We start from the raw sequence: 22371 nt of genomic DNA, 5'->3' as shown, positions 1-22371 counted from the left end.
CAAAGTAGTTACTATTTTCAACAGCCATTTTTGTCCACTTCCCTCCTACCACCATCTAGGTCTGAAGACAGATTAGGAGGTAGAAGGCATTATTCCAGAGATTTCCACGTCCTGAGACTGCACATAGTCATAGACGATTCCCCTCTAGAGTAAGTCATAGCAGCACCAGTATCAGCCTCTCCACCTGCAGGTACAATAAACCACTGACCCAAATTCTTGATGGCTGAAGTTTTGGACCTTGTCAGCATCCCCCAATGAAGTAGATGTACCAAGAACACTCACTACCCTGGTTTTGGGAGAAAGGACTTTATTCTGTTGCAGCCTGTGCGACTCAATCCTTCTTTGCAGCAGCTTTCCTCATGGCTGCCAGGACATTACTGAGTTCCTCCCGCTTCCTCTTGGCCCGAATGTGAGTGCCAACCTGCAGGGAGAGAGCAGAGCTGTCAGTCTTTACCAGTGCAGACTGGACAGACTGGGAATGCCGCAGGTGTCCCTGCTGTCACACCTCAAAACCAGGCACGATGGTAAAGTCCTGGAAAGATGGACTCAACCTCCAGCCAAGACTTTGCCATTATGTCTCAGCAGTACCTCAACAGTTACTTGGACATGAAAGGGGCTGCTTTCAGCTCTCGTAATCATTAAAACTCAAGGAACCCTATTTAGTCTCCTGGTTAATGGCACCCAACCACTATCAGTGCTGCTCTCATTCTCCCCACAGCAGACATGCAAACCATGGAAAAATAGCATGACAAGCTTTAATCCTTGAGCTCGAGGCCTTTTTAGCAAAGTACCTTTGCATCCATCTCCTGCTCTCCCACCCAGCCCAAGAACATTCTCTCCATTCCATCATATTACACCAGTTACTTCCAAAACAAAAAAAAAAGGAAATGGGCTGAGCCAATTAAAAAGCCAAACAGTCCTAGGAGAGGGCAAAAACCAGAAAACTAACATAGTAGTTTCTGCCATCCATGTTAGTTGATTGACTCACCCGCTTCTTGATGAACTTCAGAGCACGTTTGTCCTTGGACACTTTCAGCAATTCCATAGCACGTCGCTCATAAGGCGCAAAGCCACAGACTTCCCTGATCATGTCTCGCACAAACTTGGTGTGTTTGGTCAGGCGCTGTGGGAACGGAGGGAGGACTTTGGTCAGTGGGTTACAAGGCACTACGCAGAAGGGACTGCAAGGGGCTGTGGCATACTCTCAGCTAAGCTTCAAAACCAGCCCATGCTGTTGCCGTGTCCCAAGAAAAAGTCATCCCTGACAGATCCTGTGGAGCACGTGAGCTTGGCTAAGTGTGCCAGTCTGTCTTCAGGCTCAGGTCCGGCTGTGTCACACACTGGCATAAACCAGCATTTTTGGAAAAAGCAGGTCCATGAGCTAAGCAGGATTTGCACTGCAACACACGGGAGACACCACAGCTACACAGAGCATTTAGTAAGAATGAATAATGGGCCCAGATGCATTGCATCGTGTCCGTAACACGCATCTATCAGACCTAGACAGCTCCTAGTAGGGAAATTCGGAGCAGTTTTGTGGAAGAATGCCTGTTGTTACCAAAAGAAGCAACACAGCAGAGACTCTAGAAGGCACACAGTTTCACATCTCCCGGCCGAGCAGCCCTGCCCGGCCGAGCCCACCGGCCCGCCTGGCCCCCCTCTGTCGAGCCCCGCCGCCCCGCAGTCACGTGCAGCGCGGGGGTTCTGAGCCGCTCCGTCTTCCCGCAGCGAAAGCGCAGGCCGCAGCCCCGCGGACAGGTCCGGAGGCGACGGGCGGCTCCGCGCCGGATACATGAACACAACCGCACTGCACACCGGGAGCAGCGGGTTCGTTCGGCCCCCACAGCGGGAAAGGCAGGCCCAGGGCCCCGCGCCCAGCCGAGTCTCATACTCACCCCACGGCGGCGACACTGCCGGGGCTTGGACACGTTCTTAGTCACTTTGTAGCCCTTGTTAAGGCCCACGGCCATGGGGTAGCGGATGGCCATGGCTACGGCGCCCGGGCCCGATGGATACGGATGGACACAGACCCACTCGGCCTGACCCGTACCGTGATGATGGCGCCGCACCGGAAGGAACGAGCGCGCGCGGGACTCCGGGACGTGGCCATTTCCGGCGGTGGGCGGGACCGAGGGCGCGCGGGGGAAATTACGAGGGAAAGGGCGCCCCCTGGCGCACGGCTGGTCTCACAGCTGTGAGGGGCTGGGGATTATCCTGCGGTGGGGTCATTGTGCCTGTGAGGGGCCAGCGGGGATGAGAGGAGGGTCACCCCGCGGTGGGTGGTCCGACAGAACTGCTGGTTCCCCTCAGCTGCGGCCGGGGGGCTTTGGGTGCCTACCGTAGAGAGCCGCGCAGCCCCGCACGTACAGATTTTTTTTTCCATAAATTATAACTTTGGTATCACTTGGCCAGGATTTGATAACGTTTGACAGACAAACCTAAAGGAATAGATTAAACGGCTTTGTTGGAATAAAATATACTGGATTTTCTTACCTCTGAAAGACACCTGAGGTGAACATGTGCAACTCATTCTGCTTTCAAAGACAATTTAATTTGTTGAAATGGAAAATATTGGCTTGAAATTGAAAATCTTGGATTTTGAAACAAATTATGGAACTTTACATCCTGCTGTAGAGCTCGTGTTTGCACGACTGGTTCCTTTCGTCGCAGGGCAGCGGTCCCAGCTCACGCACTCGGAGCTGCTGGACTCTGTCACCCCCTCACGGCAAGGATTCCAGCAGGAATGTTCATGGCTTAGATGGTGGGACAGGTCTGACTCCGATGCCTTTCTCCACAGGAGGGCAGCGTATGAACAGGCGTCTGCAGGGTGGGGGTGACTGTCCTACACAGGCAGAAGGAGCTGCCTTTCTGAAATATTTCCTAATGTTTCTGAAAGTCAACAAAGAAAAGTTACGAATGCCAGTTTTGTTGTCAATCTGCACCTCTAAAATCAACGAGTTCGATATCATCTTTGTTACTGAGAACTATCACACAGGACAGCTAAAGGTCTCCCCATCCACGAGCTCTGGGTTCCTCCCACAGAGGAGCTGTTGCAGCCCTGGGCTGGAGGAAGTGTCACCTCTCGTGTTACCTTTCCTGCCCCTGCCGATGTGCATGGAGCTGCCTTAGGATGGCTGCTTACTCACCTCTGAATGTGCTGTAGAAGGGCCCTCACCCGCTCTGGCTCTGTGACCTCATCAAATACAGGTGGCCCTAAAATAAACATTTACCTGGAAGAGGAGGCAGCGGCACTGGCTGCTTCCCTCTGCCTGGTCTGTGAGCACCAGCCCACCAGCAGCATCTGCATGGGGCTCTTCCCTCTCACACCCTGACTATTAATTACTACCTTCCTCTCAGGACATCTTTTCCATTCATGCAGAAACATATGGATCTATAGTTCCCAGACTCCCAGTGGGTTTCTCATAATTTGATCTTTCTATGCTGCACTGGACACCACTCAAATCCTGCCTTTTTCCTAAGACAAAGGTTCTTGCCTCCTATTGTTGCCTTCACCAAGTTCCTAATAGAAAATCCAGGGTTTCAGTTTCCAGAAGTTTTTGCCCCATTCCAACATTGCTAAATGCCTTCTTCCACATCTCAGTGTTTGCAAATGGTTTGCATCTCTACTAGATCTTTCTTTGGATTCTGCATTACATCTCTTCACTCTTTGTCTCATTACTTTCCTATAGGTATTACAAGTAAAGTGTTACCCATCAGGTGAGCCCAAGGACAGGGGGGCAGAAAAAAGGTAGAGGAAGCCTTGGGATTTGAGCTGAATCTGAAGCTGGGACGGACTGGCTCTGCTGAGAAGGACAGGGAGGGCTTAGTGGACCATAAATGGGATGAACATCTGCAGTGTGCCCTGGCTGCTGCAGTGATGTCCTGGCCTGCGTGGACAGATGCACCTGGCAGGGGCCAAGAAGGGATTGTTCCCTTTACCTGGCACTCATTTAGATTGCACCAGTGATGCTATGTTCAGGTCTTGCAAAGCAAGAAAAGCTTGGATTAAGTGGAATAAGTTCAGAGGAAAGCCATGAAGATGTCTGAAGCCTGGAGCATGAGGAGCGGTGGAAGGAACGAGCCTTTTTCAGCCTGGAGAAGTAAAAATGAGCTGAGGTAGATGTAAAACAGCCACCTGAATTTCTGATTAACCAATGGAGAACAAGTGTAAGAGTGATCCATCCCAATGTTCAGCAACTACAGCAGGAGGCCAGACAGACTGAGTGGAAAATTCTGGATCACATTTAAATACAAAAATTAAGAATGTGGGGGGTGGAAGCAGCATCAAAAGTACCCAAGGGACATACACTGGCGTTGCAAGGACATCAGGAGCAGAACTAGAAAACCCAGAGTTCCTCTTGACCTCACTGAAGACCAAGGAAAGAAGGAAAAGTGCAGTACCTTACCCTCCCCTGGGTGCTCCAAGTTTATGAAGAGAGAGCCTATTGAAGGTTAGGATTGTTCTTTTTCTCTCAGGGACTTTTCTTCCATCTGTTGCTAAGAGAAAATAAGGACTGGTACTTAAGAGAGGAAAGAAGAGGCCAAGGTGAGGAGAAAGCCAGCAGTGTATCCTGGTGGCCAAGAAGGCCAATGGCTCCTGGCCAGTATCAGGAATAGTGTGCGGCCAGCAGAACCAGGGAGGTCATTCTTCCCCTGTACTCAGCACTGGTGAGGCCAAACCTTGAGTGCTGTGTCCAGTGCTGGGCCCAGTTTAGGAAGGATGTTGAAATTCTTTAGTGCATCCAGAGAAGGGCAACAAGGCTGGTGAGGGGCTTGGAACACAAGCCCTATGAGAAACTACTGAAGGAGCTGGGGTTGTTTAGCCTGCAGAAAAGGAGACTCAGAGGCAACCTTATCACTCTCTACAACTTCCTGAAAGGTGGTTATAGTCAGGTGGGAGTTGGTCTCTTTCACCAGGCAGCAACTAAGAGGACCAGAGGACACAGTCTCAAGCTGCGCCAAGGGAAATTTAGGTTGGATATTACGAAAAAGTTTTTTTACAGAAAGAGTGATAAAGTTCTGGAATGGTCTGCCCAGGGAGGTGTGGAGTGACCATCCCTGGATGTGTTTAAAAAAAGACTGGATATGGCACTCAGTGCAATGGTATAGTTGAGGTGTTGGGGCTGGTTTGGACTTGATGATCTTTAAGGTCTCTTCCAACCTGGTAATTCTGTGAATTCTGAATTCTGTGAAAGGCGCAGCTGCACTCTTGTAGCTGAGGGGGCTTTCTTTTGGAAGAGCAGAGATATCACGAGATTTTGGCTGGGGTGTGAGGGGATGGATTCAGTTCTTCTCTCTCTCGATCTCGGGATTGGAGGGAACAGTTCTGCAAGGCTCAGGGCTGTGTGGTTCTGCCCTGTGCTTCACATGTCCATGCACAGTATTTCCGCAAGTGATGAAGCATCTCTGTCTTCTAGGAAATAATTACTCACAATAGCAGCCATCAAAAATCTCTGCATGGGGTTCATCACACATAATATTTCTGCAAATATGGCCCTCTCAGTCAGGGATGGAATTATTCCCATGCACAACAGAATATGGCTTTGAAAAGAGGATGTGGGGACAACAGAAATTATATCTCTCATTACAAGCTAATAAGTGGCTGTGGCTGTAAGACACAAAACCTGTGATGATGATGAGCACGGCCTCTCTTATAGGCACGCAGTGCTGTGATGGCCTGTCCTAGGCGACGTTATGATGCTTGTATCCCCATCCGTGTGTCCTGTTTATGCTGGATATCATGTTCTGTGCCTTCAAGACTGGCTCTGAAAAGTGAATGTTTTGTTTTGGTTTTGCTTTCAGCCGCTCCCCCACAGCTGGTGGGACAGAGACAGGGCAGTACGTGGTGCTGCTTTTGCTTTTTGCTTTGCTTTTTGCTTTGCTCTTGCTTCTGCTTTGCTCCTGCTTTGCTCTTGCTTTTTGCTTCTGCTCATTAGTTTAGCTAAGCAGTCCAAATTTTCCCTGGACTGTTTCTCCTTTCCCTTTTTTGGACCTACTCAAACCTGCTCCGGACTGGGACCTGGGAAACACCGAGAGTTTGCACCTTGTGGCTGCAGCAGCTGCCCCAGCACAGGACAGACTGATAACACAGCGACCACCCCCAAGAGAGATTTTCTGAATTTGTCATCTTTTTCAGAGTGGTGAAAGAGTGTTGTCATCTGGTATTGTTCCTTTTGTGTGCTGGGGGGTGCTTTGCCTGTTAAATAAACAGGTTCTTTCCACTTTTCTCCAAGGAATCCTTCCCAACCCAGTGGGGGGGAGGGGCCATGTGGGTTTGCTTACTGGAGGGGCCCCCTTTTGGAGGTTTTCTCCCGAATTTGCCCTAAACCAGGACATGGCCCTGCTTGGGCGCTTGATGGTAATTGCTACTAATGCTCCACTGTGCTCTTTCATTGTCCTGTTTTGGGCAGGAGAGAGCTGGACAAGAGTATGTTCAGACTCTGTTGGTGAGATGACAGAGGTGGAGGAGTCCCTGGTGTGTAAAAGAACCAGGGAGCAATCAGAGCCAAACTGAGATTTTGTCCCTATTAAGAAATGACACAGATTCACCAGAAGGCTGGTTTGCATAGCACCTCATATTTACTTCAGATCCTCTTTTTTATACATTGTTCTGATACAGATAGACCTGGTTAGTCAGTTGATCAATACATTTCACCTGACTGGCTAATTAACAAGATGCCTTTCTTATAAACAATCTTTGAGAAAAACAAGAAAACAGAGAGTAGGAAAACAGCATCTGCAGGTTGTTTATAATAATAATCTATCATTGTTTATCTTCAACTCCCTAAAGTCTCTCAAGACAATTCTGGGAAAACTTATCTAGTTTTCTCACTCTCTGACCAGGCTGTCACATCCACAAGGCTTCTTTGCTTAAACTCCTTGGTAGGCAAGTAAAGGTCACCACAGAGCCCTCACTGCTACCTCTTTTAATAAAAACAGCCCTCTCCCACTGGAATGATCATGCTGCCTTTGGATGCTGTCTTACTGTATTTGTGTTGCCCTCAGACAAAGGAATGATGAATCTGACTCCATGTTCTCAGAAGGCTAATTTATTATTTTATGATAGTATATTATATTAAAGAATACTATACTAATCTATACTAAACTATACTAAAGAATATAGAAAAGGATACTTACAAAATGCTAAAAAGATAATAATGAAAACTCGTGACTCTCTCCAGAGTCCTGAAACAGCTTGGCACTGATTGGCCAAAGAGTCAAAACAAGCCATAGCAGAATCCAATTAAACAATCACCTTTGGGTAAACAATCTCTAAACACATTCCACATGTGACCAAAACAGAGGAGAAGCAAATGAGATAAAATTGTTTTCCTTTTTCTCAGAGGCTTCTCAGTTTCCCAGGAGAAAAATCCTGGGTGAAGAGATTTTTCAGAAAATGTGAATGCCACGCTGTCTCTCTCCCACACAGTGATTGCTACAGCATGGGGAGCTGCTGCAGCGATCTCAGCTCAGCCAGGCCAGCCTCTGGCTGCCTTGTGCTGTGCAGCTACTGTGTTCCTCACTGGCTCTCTCAGAAGTTTTAAGCCCTGTTTTGAGGCAGAGACGTTAACTATTGTCTTTGGTGGCGGTTTATTAGTTAGGTTCAAGCACATTTTTAAACAAAACACTGCCCTGCACATCACATCACATCCTATCACATCACATCACACCACAGGACAGTTTTCACAGTGGTCCTTGGGTCTTCCAGGTGGAAGAGTTTGAACCTGACTTTAAAGAAACTGCTCCTGTTCGTAAGTAAACTGAGGTCTAGACAGTCTTTCCCAGAAGTATTTGGTAACTTGCAAGACTTTGCAGCCAGATCAGAAACCAACAGCCAAAACCAGAAGAAACAGCGGGCTAAATCCTTCTCCTACATCATCCCACATGCAAGGGCACCAGCAGCTCTGCTCAAGCCATTGTCTCCCTTCTGGAGCAGCACATGTGCATGGACACAGGCACACACAGAGGAGCCATGCAAGTGCCCTCCTGTGAGGAGGAGAAAGGCAGCTGCCCCTGCAGCAGCTCCCTGGTCACCACATATAATGCCCATGAACAGGGTATTATAGGTGCCTGTATTTCTGATGTTCTGTTTTGTGCAAGGTCTTCTTTTACAGCACATGCATACTGCTAAAGCTGTCATCCATGTTGCCACAGGCAGCAACTGTTCCCAAATCCAGCTGCTCTGGGAAAACCCAGAAAACAACCCTTGCCTGTGCCTTGGAGCCTCTGCTGAATTATGGTTTCTGACCACTTGGCCAGTCCAACTGCTTGCTCGGCCTGAGCAGAGGACTGCAGCTGCCAGTTCAGGCAGGTTGCTCTTGTCTTCTGAAGGAAAGGATTTAACCCTTCTGGGGCTACACTGAGCCTTACAACACTGATTCAACAGCCTCACCTCTGCTGCCAATGCGATGGAATTCCCTGATTTTGTAGCCATTTCTGCAATTATTGATGCCTTAGTTTTGGTCTTCCAGGTTGCTAATCACTTCCAAATTAAAAGTATATCCTTGGATAAACTACATTTATTTTTGTCATTGAGAAGGCAATGCCCTACCTTCTCTGAGGGACCCACACAAAAGAGGTTTCTCCTACAGCCACTGGTACAGGGAGTTTTACACTGCTTCTCCCCTGGGTATGGTGCAGTGTGACTATGTGAAACTGACCTTTCCTCCTTGCTGGTCTTGCTGGGGATGGAAATGTTTCACCCTTATCAGATGGGAAACACCATTTACAGACCCAGAGATTTCCCTTGGAAGTAGTCACTTTGGACAAATGCAAGTTCCATTTGTATTCCTGCTGCCTTTTACAAGGTGGTCAGTGCTTTGCAATGGCTAGATGCCATGTAGCTAGGAATGGCTTCTGTGGGGATGAGGCTATACCTCAGTCCCTTGGTGGGCCAGCTGAAAGTCACTGCTGTCAACGGGGAGCAGGCTGGGTGGTGTGGCTGGAGAAGCCTGGGGACATTGCCCCTTTGGGCAGCACCAGGAGGCTGGATGAACTCTGCCCAATTGTCACTCTGTACCAGTGGGGTCCTGGGCTGTCCAGCCATAAAGACCTTCCAGAGAGAGGCAAGAGCACAAACCGGCACCTCAGTGGAGCCTGTGAGGACCTCAGACTTCAGACAAATGTTTGAAGCTGGTCTTCATTTCTAGCTTGGTATGTTCTTGGCCCCCACCCATACCTCTCCCTGACCCAGTATGTTGGTTTGGCACAGCCTGGTTTTTGGTAGCGAAGGGTGGGGGGTTGGGGAGGGGAACAACAGGGGTAGCTTCTGTGACAGGTTGCTAGAAGCTTCCACCATGTCTGACAGAGCCAATCTCTGATGGCTCTGAAGATGGACATGCTGCTGGCCCAATTACAGATGTTGGTAACACCTCTGTGATGACATGTTTAAGAAAATCAACACAGTGCACACACAGCTTGTTCCAGGGATAGTGAAGCACTGCCACTGGGGCCATCGCTGGCGTAGCATGTAGCAATGCACTGCCGTATCTGCTGCCATCTCGGTGCAGCCTGCAGTGAGCCTTGCCTCCCTGGCCACTCCTAGCCAGCCGTGCCATGGGCAGAAGGGCAGGGGCAGCAGTGGCTTCCCCTTCCCGGTGCACGTGGAGAGGCATTGAATGGTGCCAGCGCCGTGGCAGCCACCACTGCCTGTGCAATGGCAGCAGAGCCGCATGGCTGGCAGCAGAAGCATGACAAGTGATTCCCAACGTGGAACCTAGACGAGATCAACTTCCCAGCGCTGCAGGATCCCGCAGGAATCTTTGAATTTGTGGGATTTGTTGGCAGTGGTACCTACAAGCAGTAGCTCTTCTAGTCAGAGGAGAGGAGGAAATGAGGACTTGTGAGGGAAAACAACATGGCGGCACCAAGATCAGTGGTAAAGAAAGAGGGGCAAGAAGTGCTCCAAGTGTCAGAGCCAAGATTCCTCTGCAAGTTGTAGTGAGGACTGTGGTGAAACAAACTGTCTACTTGTAATGCATGAAGTCCACGGGGGATGGAGAGCCACTTGTAGCTCATGGGAAATGTGCTCACACTGGAGTGGGTAGATGCCAGAGAAAGCCATGATCCAGTAGGAGACCAAATAGAGAGCGAGAGGGGCCCAAACTTCCAGAAATAGAGAGAGAGAGCCCTTGCTTCCAAACTAGAGCAGCCTATCCTTAGGGGACTGCACCTCTTGGATGAGTGACCCACACCACAACAGTTTTGGGATGACTGTTTGCCCGTGGGAGGGACCCCATGGCATAGCAGAAAAAAGACTCCTCTCCCTGAACAAACAGAAGATCTTGAATGATGAACTGACCAAAACCCCCACACCCTGTTTCCCTGTGCTCTTGGTGGGAAGGAGGGAGGGTCTGGGGGGAAAAAAGGTGGTTTAAGCACTTGCTTTACTTCTCATTATCCTCCTCTGACTCTGTTAATAATAAATTTAATTTGTACCTTTAAATTTAAACCTGTTTTGCCCTTAGAGTGTTTTTCACCTAGTTTTTATCTCAACTCATGAGCCCTTCATTAATTTTTTTCCCTCTCCTTTGCCCAACTGTAGCAGGAGAGGGTAAGCAAACGACTCTTGTGGGTGCCTGGCATTTGGCCAGTGTCAAACCATGACACCCGGGCATGGTGCTCTGGGCCCAGGCAGGAGCAGTCCTCCAGGCCCAGCATGCAACTCTTTGCTGTGCAGGAACAGGGCACAGGAGAAGGGGTTGCCAGCACAAGCCTTTGGGGAACCTGACTGTGAAGGGGAGGTTGGAGGGGAAGATGGGTTGAGATGCTCAGTCTGCAGCATGGACAAGAGACATGGGCAGCAGTCAGAGCCAGTGAAGGGGACAATTGCTGCAAACTGGTGTGCCCTGCGCAGGTGGACTCACATAGGTGCTGCAGAGGAAGGAGGCATATCTGCAGAGGCAGAGTGCCTGTGTGAAGGATCCTCCACCATTTTGGTACAAGCTTTCCTGCAGCCTCGTGGTGACCTGGGCTCATTTACCTGAGCAGCCCCAGGTGCTTCTTGTAGGAGAAGCTGTTTGGACACTGCCTGCCCAGGCTGAGTCCCACTGAGCAATGGCACATCTCTTACCCACCCCAAGAGGGCCTTGAGTGGCCATGGTGGAGGCGAGAAGAGCTCCTCTTCATTCTCCAGTCAATAACACCATTCCAGAGGAGCAGCAGAGCACAGGCTGCAGGAGAGTGGGGTAGGGCGCAGTCTCTCCTGACTGTACCAAACTCAAGACAGCAAATGGCTTCCTGCTGTAGGTTCATGGTTAGCTGGGGCTGTTCTTTAGGGACATGCAGCCCTAACACAAGTGTTAACTGAGGCAGTGCTCCAGCGCTTCACTGTTGTTCCCAGCTGTAGACTGGAAAAACATTTTCCCATGAGATAGATGTATTGACAGCCCTAAAAGGGCTCCAAGAGAGTCGGAGAGGGACTTTGGACAAGGGCGTGGACAAGGGGGAATGGCTTCCCACTGCCAGAGGGCAGGGTTAGATAGGATATTGAGAAGAAATTCTTCCTTGTGAGGGTGGTGAGGCCCTAGTACAGGTTGTCCAGAGCAGCTGTGGCAGCCCCATCCCTGGAAGTGTCCCAGGCCAGGCTAGACAGGGCTTGGAGCAACCTGTGGAAGGTAGAAGATGTCCCTGCCCATGGCAAGCAGATGGAACAAGATGAGCTTTAAGGTCCCTTCCAGTACAAACCCAAATCAATTTGTGATTCTATTACTCTGTGACATGAAAGCCAGGTTCAAAGAGTTACTCCATGAAACTCTAAACATACAGACATTAACTGAAAAATCTTCATGGTCATCTTAGTTTTGTGGCAAGATCATTATAAAGCTTAATGAATTATCCTTTGTAAAATACTTTGAGATCTTGGATGGAGCACACTTTGGAGTTGCAGAAAGCATTTATTTCATCTCCTTGATTAATCATCTAATATATCCAAGAGAGACTGATCCCATGCACATACCTCATCTCCCTAGGCCTGTCTTCTTCCTTCTCATGTATGTTTTACTCTGCAAACTTTACCTTGGACAGAACCTCTGGCTTAAGTAATCAGCATTCCCAAATACATGTAGCATGTTACAGTGCATGATGGGATAAGGAGATAATTCTCTTTCAAAGTGGAATCAAAGGTTTCTACTTTGACCTTTCTACACTAAAAACTGAACTCTGGTGGGAGCTGGTTTGTTTGTTTAATAGCATAAGACTGAAATATTTCTCTCCAGTGAGACCATGACAAAAGCTGGCAAGACATGAAGAACAGAACAGGTTACTGCAGCTGCTGGAGGAAAATATGTAAATAACTCTATGGTGGCAGGCACCTAGCCAGCTGCAGTTGGGCCGAGGATATGAAAATTAAGCACCAAATTAAGCACCAAATGTCTTGAAAAAAATGCTGGGTTTGTTTTCTTTAGCAGATGAGTGCCAGGCTTTATATAATAACAATGCAGAGGTGTGAGCGTTGCATGCTCCCCTCCCACAACTCCACTGGCATCACAATGATTTAAGGGATTCTTGGAGCAGAGCTGGGATTGCTTCTGGCTGATAATGCAAGCTTTTTGAATGCAGAGGAACTGCATTCAGAGCCAGCCCCCACCCTCCTTTCCTGTCCTCTCCAAACTGCCAAATGGCTAAATGATGAGGGGCTGGCACGGGAAATGAGGGAACATGAACTCCACAGGTTGCTGAGAATTGGGGCTACCCTAACAGTTGGATCCCTGGAAGTCTAATGAGAATAAAATCCAGCTCTGTTGTGAATAACAAAACTCACAGTGTTAGAGATTATTGGCCCAATATTTCATTAAAAGTGATGTGAATAATCCCTTCCTTAATTTTAGAATAATGTTACTTTTTATCTCTTTTAGCGGCAGCTGTTCTGCACAAGGCATGGCTGCAAAGGCTGCCACAATCTGGAAGGAAGCAGTAGCATTTTTCTACCTGGACAGCTCATCTGTTTTCAGTGGTGCTTTCATGGTATTCGGCTGCCACGAAATCTGTTTTCCTATAAATTTGGAAGAATTCTTGAATCCTGGGGAGACTCAGTCCCAGCCCCAAGCACAGACCCAGTCCCAGCCCCAGGCACAGACCCAGCCCCGAACACGCCCCAGGCCCAGCCCCAGCCCCAAGCACAGACCCAGCCCCGGCCCCAAGCACAGACCCAGCCCAAGCACAGACCCAGCCCCAGCCCCAGGCACAGCCCCAGCCCCAAGCACAGACCCAGCCCCCCCAAGCACAGACCCAGCCCCGGCCCCAAGCACAGACCCAGCCCCAGGCACAGACCCGGCCCCAAGCACAGACCCAGCCCCGGCCCCAAGCACAGACCCAGCCCCAAGCACAGACCCAGCCCCGGCCTCTCTCGGCACTTTCCCCTTTGGTGCAGTTCCGGGCACAGCCGGCAGGGGCGCCGGTGGCTCCCGGCCGGAGGGGCAGGTGCGATGATTCCCCCGCGGCTGCAGGGGGCGCTGTGGCGCCAGCTCGGCCGCTTCTCCACACGGCAATGGCGGGCGTGCTGGTTGGCGGAAAGGGGCTGCAGGAGGAGCCTCGGAGCGGTGGCTGGAACCGCGGGCACGAGCAGGCTCCGGAGTAGCAAACGAAATGTAACAGAAACTCCGTAGCTGTATCAGGAGCCGAGGGGTGTCCCGGCAGGCAGGGGTGCTGAGTTACAAGGCAGTGAAAAACCCGCAGCAGTGGCAGAGAAGCGGCGAGGCTGGGCAGGGGCCGCTCGGCTCCCGAGCACCGCCGGGAGAGGCTCCCTCGGAGCCGGAGGGGACTCGGGGATCCCGGAGTTTCCCCTGAGGCACCCGAGTAGATGGGGAGGGTCCTTTGTTAGGTGAGGCAGGGGTTAATAAGGTCCCAGTTCAGTGCCTGCGGTCACGAGCAAAAGCCTCACCCCACGGCAGAAGAAGAAGAAGCAGGACCGGGCTGGGCTCCCGCAGGGGCAGCGCATTCCCACCGCAGGCAGCAGCTCCAACCCTCCTCCAAAGCCGAGAGAGCAAGTGAGCTTGCAGCTGCCCCGGCCCTTTCTTTTACCAGCCCAATTCCCGCAGTATCTCTGCCCCTCCAAGAGAAACTCTCAGATAAGAGAAGTGCAGCCAGATGCCCTTCTCTACCCTGACCTTGGCAATTTCTTTTGCCCTTCTTAAGTACCTGATCGTTATTGTTTCTTAGCAAAAAAAAAAAAAAAAAAAAAAAACAAAAAACCAAACCAAAACAAAACCCCAAAAACCAAAAACAAAACAAAACAAAAAAAACCACCAAAAAAAACGGGGGGCGGGGGGGATTCCCTAAAAGACAAGAAAAACCAAATAAAAACTCTAACCTACAACATGCTATTATAAACAAATCACTCTGTAGAAAAATGACGAAGTGGAATTGTGGAAAGTTGGGAAGCCCTGAGCACTGACCTCTCAGCATCTTCTTTTGCCCCTTTTCCGTTGAAATGCTGGGAAATGTGTAGTGTTTTTTGAATTAAATTTTCATTTCTTTCTGATCACATGAGAACAGGGTCTGGTTCCAGTACGAGTCTGAAGGGCCACACTTAGAAGTTACTCACCTTCCTGCCACAAAAGAGGGAACAATTCCAAGCACAGACCAGAATCCTCTCTGTCCAGACTTGGTTGGCACTTCCCCCAGCATGATACAGCTTGAATTCTGCCTCAGTAAGGAGGTAAATGCTGTAGCAAAAGAACATTATTTTTCAAAACTCCTGTCAAACAATAGATGCTTGTTATAAATAAGAAGCTTGACTAGGCCAGTATTCAAGCAGCAATCAATTTATTATTTAATATGGTAAAATATGAGCAATACAGCGCTGGGTACAGTGGGGGAAGTTTTCCCTCCAACTGCACACCGATAATTGAGGATTACAGGTATTTATAGGGGTACTCATCAGTTTTTTTCAGCAGTTTCTATTTCTAATTTTTTTATTCATCAGCAATATTTATTCCAAATTATTACATCACAATTCTATACACTATTGTGATTTAGTTTTTCTCAGGATGTGTTTTTAAAGGAGTATCCCCAGATGGTGGTGGTCCAGTTTCCGACAGAAGGAAGACGAATCCCATCTGGTGGAGTCCAGCTCCCTAGATGTGGGTCCACCCTTTTAATTGCAGAGACTATAAATCTAATAACAGTGATATCCAGCTTCCCTTGGTCGAAACCATAAACCCTTGAGGTGCTGGTCATTTTCCTCTCTCAAGCTGTTTTTCTTTGCTTCAATAGGGTGTGAGATAAGCATATTTCCTTTATATATTTTCCAAAGCTATAGTTTCAAGGATACAAGTAATATTCTAAAATTATACTTCAAAAGGTTATTGTTGCAGAGCTCTTTATGGATTAACTATAAGCAAAAAGCAACATCTTTAACGCTTCAATTCCAATGCTCCTAAATCAACTAGGGTTAATTTCAAAGGTCTTTTTCCATGCTTCATTTTCCTCAGTTATTACTAGAATTCACAGCTCTCCCACTGTCGGTGCACTCACAAATACACACGTCACCTGTTTGCACCTGACACGAAACACAGCTTTGTATTTCACATGCTGGATTCAGAAAAACCACACCCTTTACACGTTACAGCGTAATGTCTTGTCTTGAAAAAAGCCCTTGTCCTACAGTCAGTCTGCTGTTGGCTTTAAGCCACAATTGTGTACCATGTTCCTCTTTGCTCTTTTTTAGATCTCAGCAAACTTCCTCGTAGTGCATGAGGAAGGTTTCATCCATGACTCATGGTATACCATTTATTTCTCTACTTGCTTTAGTGCTTTCTGTCCTGACACTGCTGGAAACTATTTTATTCAATGAAAGATGAAATTCAGGAGCAGAACTCTGTGACGTCTTCCAGATTTGGACTCATTGCTAGCAATTTTTTGAGCACTTAATGCTGAGGCCAGATTGAATTTGGACTGATAGGAAAATGTTATGTGATATATGTTCAATCCTTTCTCCTTCCTGAAATTAATGACAGTATCTGAGACAATCAATGAAACATTGTCTGGCTTTTTGAGCAAGGTGAAGAACATGAGGCAGAGGGGGAGTTAGGTGACTACAGGAAAGCTAGAAATAATCCTATTCGAGACAGACAAATAAAAGAGTGTAAAATGAGAAATGGGAGAACGTGGCAGCAACTGCTGAGAAACAAAAGCAGTTAAGAAATAGCACTGGAAATCCTGTATCTTCAGATTTATGAAAATGTCAGAGTCATTATGAAATCCCAGTTAGCATCAGAAAATTTGTTACACCCAAACGTACAGGAAACTGGTCAACAAATGAGGAGGTGCCCTGCATCGAACGGTAGATAAGGTTTCCCTTTGTCTTTATTACATACTAGAAGCAATTCCTTAATTTATCTGGTGGAAGAAATACTCCAGACCTAAACAGAGCCAATCTCTACTGTCTGTGTCTGACATCCTGAAAGTTTATTTTTATCCTATGCAGACAGTCAGAAATGTTGCGAGTGTCTTTGAGCTAGAACTTCAATACTGAACCCAGGGCTCTTCCAAGTTCCTGACTTTATATCAGGGTAGGATCTGTATCTGCAGCAGCTTCCTCCTCTGCTCCACTTTCCACAAAGGGAAAGCCTGGGAGAGTGGAGAGTGGCAAGGCAGGAGCTGCAGTGTACTTTTTTTTTTTTTTTAATCTACCTGCTCAAAACAGAAGGAGTTTATTGTAAAATTGTTTTGGGTAGCAAAGACCTGTCAAGGTCTCTAATGAAAAATTAATTGCTAAATATTAAGAGATGAGTCACCATATTGACCATGGTTCAATACTAAATCCCTATCATAGGAGGGATCCAAGAGGACCAGTATTTAAACAGATGCCAAAACCACAACTGACACTTGTGTTGCACTCCCTGGAAAACACAGCTGGTGAGTGGGCACTCAGCTTTTTCCCTTCCCATTCTTCCTTGATGCTTCCTCTCCCCATCTCACCCCCAAACCATTCTCTTCATTTTAGAAGAGATAGGAAAAGTGAACATACATATTCTATTAACAAGTGGAGATTGGTGTCAGGGATGAAATTGTGCAAGTGTCCACGTTACTGCTAAAGAAAGGGACTTTCTAAAAAATGTAGAAAATATCAGGTATAATTATTGATGCATAGTTCAGGAAGTATATTTTGATAAAAACCTTTACTTCAATACAGTTGATAGCAACACTATGAAAATACTCAGTAACACTAGAAGGAAAAAAAACTAAACCAAATAAACAGAAAAAAAAACCCAAAACAAAAAAAGGGAACAAAACAAACAAACAAAAAAACCACACAAAAGCCCCCAACCCAAACAAAAAAAACCACAAAAAAGCCAACCAGCCAACAACAAAAGAACCCCAAACCAACAAAAAAAACCAAAAAACAAAACAAAACAAAAACCCCAAAAAAAAACCAAAATAAAACCAAACCAACCAACCAAACAAACAAAAAATCCAAAGCACACAAACTCTTGAAACAAAGTTTCTACGCCATTTTCTCAACTTCATGAACAAAGGGAATTTACATCTCGTTTGCATTATCAATCAAAATTAGGCAAAAAGCTTAAAAGAATTTCTAAAATATGAAAGATGCACAGATGATCGCATCAAATAAGAGAAGTGAGCTAACCCAAAAATGCTTATACAGAGGCTTTCAGCATTCTTAAAATATTTTTTCCTCTCTTAACACAAACAGAGTTTATAGCTGGTCTTCCACAAATTTGCTAGTGTTGGAAACTGAATGTTAAAGAGAGAAAAAGTTCACTTTAAGTGCACCACTTGATGCTCAGGGGTCTTTTTTTTGTTTGCTCGGGGGAAGACAGTGCTGTTAGAGACGACACAGACTACGTGGGGCAGGAGCTGGGGCAGGAGAAGGGGTTGGGGCTGGGGCTGGAGCCGGTCCAGCAGCACTTCGGTTACAGTGTGCAGACAGGCGCCAAAATTCAAAACCCGCGCTGTACCGTACTGCAACTCCCGAGCGTGGCTGGAACAAAGCGCAGGAGGCGGATGGGGCAGGATCCGACCTCCCTGCGAGCAGCGAGCACAGCATCCTGGGATTTGTAGTCTCTGCTCTCTGCTTCCTTTCCCGATTTGGGCAGAAAGCTGAATTTCGCCTAAATCGCCCATCATATGATCAGATCTCACTGGCAGCGCCCTGCCGGCAGTGACCCTCATATAGAGGGTTGTGCCTTTCAGAAAGTGCACGGGGAGTGTTCTTGGTTCCATTTTAGCTGTCACTCATAAACACCCTCTGGGGAACCCACTGATACCCACAGCTCCACAGACTGGTGTGGAAATTCTCGGTAGGAGGTGGAGATGAAGGGACACTCAGCGCTGTCCCGGGAAAGGAGATGCCTGAGCAGGTGGGACAGGCACTCTGCTGTCTCACACAACCAGGACAAATAGTTTTGTACCAGATGGACATTTTGAGGCAAGCACATTCAGGTGAAAACCTGTGATTTATGCAGTGATTGCTAGAGACTTAACAGCTTTTGCCCACATGGATATTAAGCATCCAGAATTCCTGGGTTTATTCTAAGGCTTTCCAGTTTGAGGTGTACTTGATACTAGGATTTCACATGAAGATCGTTTTAGTTCTATTTTGAGACCAAATAACTACTACCTACTTTCTCACACTGGGTCCCTAAGTTTTCACATTGTATGCTGTATTTTCTTGCTGTCTTTCCAGTTTCTCTATCCAGACCTATACTCCCACCTCTGCGTAATGCTCTTGCTACTTTTTCTCTTTGCTCTTCATACAGATGACAGACTTTTCAGTCTGTTTTTTCAACTTCTCCTTTTTCTCAGCCCTCCCTCCAGCTCCCTCAGCTGAAAGGCACTAGACCAGGAACAGCTTTTGGGAATAGTAATCTAGTTTATACTAGTTAATGTGCAAGAATTGACAGAATCTGAGGTTTTGGGGGAAAATACTGCTCCAAATATTCAGGAACAGAAAACTCCTCAGTGAATTTTAGTTTGTACAAAGTTTGACTAAAGTAGTCAAAAAGCATCTCTTTAGGCACTCCTAAAAATATCAGCCTTGGGGACGTCCAATCCATGTTTTCTCCATTTCAGCACAGAGCTGGACCCTGGCCTGTGCAGAGCCGACAGCAAAGAAAGGCAAAATCACACAGCGCACAGGCGGCTGTGGCCGATATACAGTGAAAACACACAAACACACCCTTTCAGAGAACCCGTCCGCCCACAGGCCTGAGCCCCGCGCGGGATTCGGGCTGCTGCTCCACCAGGAGCGGGTGAAGGTCAGTCCTGTTGGTCGCTCCGGTCCCTTCCGCAGTTGGCACCAAAACCTCTTCGCTTCAGAACCAGCCCCAGCCCAGTTCTGTCCTTGACGCGCAGCCCGAACGGCACCCCCGAGCCCCGATCGGGCGCAAAATGGCGGGCACTGCTGCACCTGCGGCCATCTTGGCGCCGGGACTGCATGTCCCAGGCGGCGCCGCGGCGCAAGGGGCCGCCCGCCCGCCATCTTAGCGCTCCCTCCCCCGGTGCGGCGGGATTGAATGAGTCGCTGCCCGCCTGCCCGTCAGCCCAGCGCCATGTCAGGCACTCCGAGCCGCGGCACTCCCGGCGGGACCCCGTTGTCGCCGACCCGCATCTCCCGGCTGCAGGAGAAGGAGGAGCTGCGACAGCTCAATGACCGCCTGGCCGTTTACATTGACCGTGTGCGGGCACTGGAGCTGGAGAACGACCGTCTGCTGCTGAAGATATCAGAGAAGGAGGAGGTCACCACCCGGGAGGTACGGCCGGAGTTGGGGGCGAGCAGCGACTGCTCCTGTGGCGCCCCATGCCTCCATCCCGGGGCGGGTCCGCGGCCCGGGACTCGCCTGGCCAGCTCCCGCCCGTTCCCTGCGCGGCGCGCGGTGCGCTGTGGCGGCTCCGTGTGGCCGCCGCGCCATGCCCGGCCGCCGCGCGGGGAGCGGGGGCCGTGAAGACCCAGCACCTACCCGCGCGACCCCTCGAGGCGGCCGGGGGCTCTCTGGCCGCGGTGTCGCGCTAAGGGGCTACTGGCGACACACTGAAGGCGTCTGAGGCCGGGATTCGGCACGGGGAGGAGCCCGTGCCGGTGGCGGGAGCGGGGCGAACACGGCGCCGCAGGCGGGACTGGCGGCTCCCGCACCGGCCGGGCCGCAGCGCGAAGCCGCTGCGGGTCCCTTAGCCGCGGGCGAGGCTCGGCCAGGGTCGCGGGCGGTCCGAGCCCTCCAATGCCCCGCGCCCACAGCACACGCGTACTCTGGTACCGGCTTGTTGGGTGTCCCCTACGGCCTCTGTCTTGGCGGCTGATGCAGTGGGGTGGGAGATTCGAAAGGGTTTGGACTGGCTTTGCCTCTGACCGTAGGAAGTCTTTTACAGACTCCGTAAATACTCGGAATCAAGTCCGTGTAAGCGACTCTGATTTGTTTCCTCGAATTTTGGAAGCAAAACTGCATGATTTTTTTCCTAAGCTTTGCTTTTCCCTATTCTGTGGCGTCTGCTTTCCGCGGTGCTCTCCTTCCCCTGTGGCGGAAGGATGTAGTCGGTGACACACCGGGGACAGTCCCGTCCTGGGCAAGCCCAAACCCCCTCAGCAAGGTGCGGTGTCCCACCACTGAGATGATGTTAAGGTGCTCTGGAAAGTCTATCAATAAACAGCCTGGACTGTAACTTCTGGGATGTGATGGATCGCTGTGCCACTGTGTAGCTTTTAATTTTTTTGGTCTTTTTCCTTTTTTCACCCCTTGAGATGCTGATTTGATGATGCTCGGGGTGTTGGAAGGAGGATTTTATTTAATTTAGTTTAAGTAGAGCAGATGTTATAATGTCTTATCTGGGGAGGGTTTGGAGTACCTGCAATCAGTGCATGTATGCCCAAACCAGAAGTACCTTTAAAGTCCCTTTGTATCACTCAATGATATATTGTAACTTCCATGCTTTCAAAATCGCTAGCTATTTCTAAGCATGAAACATAATTTACCGTGTGAAATCATGCTATAAACAAAATAAAGACATCTAATTTAGGGAACTTCTAAGCTGTAGATCGCTGGAGGCTAGAAGGAGTATCCCTTTGAAACGTGAGAGGGAGAATGTAGTTCTATTGGTGGTACACATGTGCAAGAGTAAGAGGACAAGCAGACAACGTTGATATAATATCATTAGACTTTTAACATGAGTTTAAACCAGTTTGCAACAGCATACTGTATGAGCAATTCTGAAAAGTATTCTGATGCATAATCAGAAAATAACCTTGAGAATATTGATAGGAACCTTTTAGTTACTTTGAGCTTTCTGCCTCTGTTTTTTTCATCCAGACTTCAAAAAGGTCTTAATCCTCAGACATAACAAACTTCTTCGGGATTTATCAAGCTCTTTGGCACTGATGGTTTGGCTTGTCTCTGGACCACCTTTGTTAAATACTTTCCTCATCCCTTTAGGAAGGTTTATTTATTCTTTACATATGTCCACAGAAGGAAACTTCGTAGTTTTATTGTTTTAGTGCTGGGTAGTGGACATTGGTTTAGGACTGTAGAAGCAGTAAGCCTTCACATAGTTGTCAGATTTTCTGTTTACTGGAATGGGAGAATCCTGTCCTTTCACTTTTGGGACCAACCTAGTAAATTGGATTTTCTGCTGGTAATTCAGCAAATTCCAACAATTATTAACTGTTGGAATTTGCCTTCATAAAATGATTAGGCTTAGTGTGAAATAAGATATTAATTAAAAATAAACCCTCCAAATCCCACAACCTCCCGCCAAACAAACCCCAAAGCAGCTCTAACTTCTGTGTAGAAGTGCAGTTAAACATAGTCCAGTGAAATTTGCATACTGTTCTCTCTGCATTATTAAATCTTTATATATGTAAGCATCTAAGCTCTGCATGCTTATAGGAGACTATTTTCTTTTTCCACAGTGTTCAAAATGAAAATTCCCGTTTGTTGTCCTCAAGTGTGTAAAAATTTGAGTCCGATCTTATTTACTGTTTATAAAAGCTAATTGAATTTTTTGTTATTTTTGGCTTTTCTTTGGTTATGGCAGAAGATGTCACCTGCCGCTGTGGTAGGTGGTATCATGCACATTGTGGGAAGCAGACAGGAAGCACTGCTCACCAATGGCCTATTGGTTACTACCTGAGACTTTTGCCTAGAGAGCAGATGATGGGGTCCATGATCAAAGGTGGATTTCTCAAAGTTAAGGACAGCTATGGCAAGCAGTATACGGAACCATGGTTATCATGAGAGAGATATTTGTTCTTTGCTTGTCACTCAAGTATTCCACAGGGACCATACCTGAGCTGGCAGAGACTGTTATTTACTGACATGACATGTCCTGAGTAATGGGTGACCGTTCCTGACACCCCCTGCCCCAACCCTGCATGTATGGGAACAGTTTTGATCTGTGCTCAAAGTTCTGGTTTAGGGT

General features: G+C 48.2%; 2 protein-coding genes across 2 annotated transcripts in view; one reads left to right on the top strand and one right to left on the bottom strand.

Moving 5' to 3' along the window:
- Positions 1–290: 290 nt before the first annotated feature.
- On the bottom strand, positions 291–2101 carry RPL36 (ribosomal protein L36). The gene is made up of 3 exons (XM_030966577.1): positions 1896–2101; positions 989–1123; positions 291–421 (listed from the first exon to the last, which is right to left on the bottom strand). Exons 1-3 carry the CDS (start codon positions 1986–1988, stop codon positions 332–334), a joined length of 318 nt encoding a protein of 105 aa, XP_030822437.1. The 5' UTR covers positions 1989–2101; the 3' UTR covers positions 291–331.
- Positions 2102–19428: 17327 nt separating this feature from the next.
- Positions 19429–22371, top strand: part of LMNB2 (lamin B2) — a 36487-nt gene continuing 33544 nt past the window's right edge. The window contains exon 1 of the mRNA XM_030966572.1: positions 19429–19715. Within this exon, the coding sequence (XP_030822432.1) occupies positions 19479–19715 (237 nt within the window). The 5' untranslated portion in view covers positions 19429–19478. The remainder of the gene's footprint in view (positions 19716–22371) is intronic.

Source organism: Camarhynchus parvulus, chromosome 28 (assembly GCF_901933205.1).
Source record: "Camarhynchus parvulus chromosome 28, STF_HiC, whole genome shotgun sequence".
Lineage (NCBI taxonomy): Eukaryota > Metazoa > Chordata > Aves > Passeriformes > Thraupidae > Camarhynchus > Camarhynchus parvulus.
Note: the sequence above shows the minus strand (reverse complement) of the source record. Positions and strands in the feature narration are given on the sequence as shown.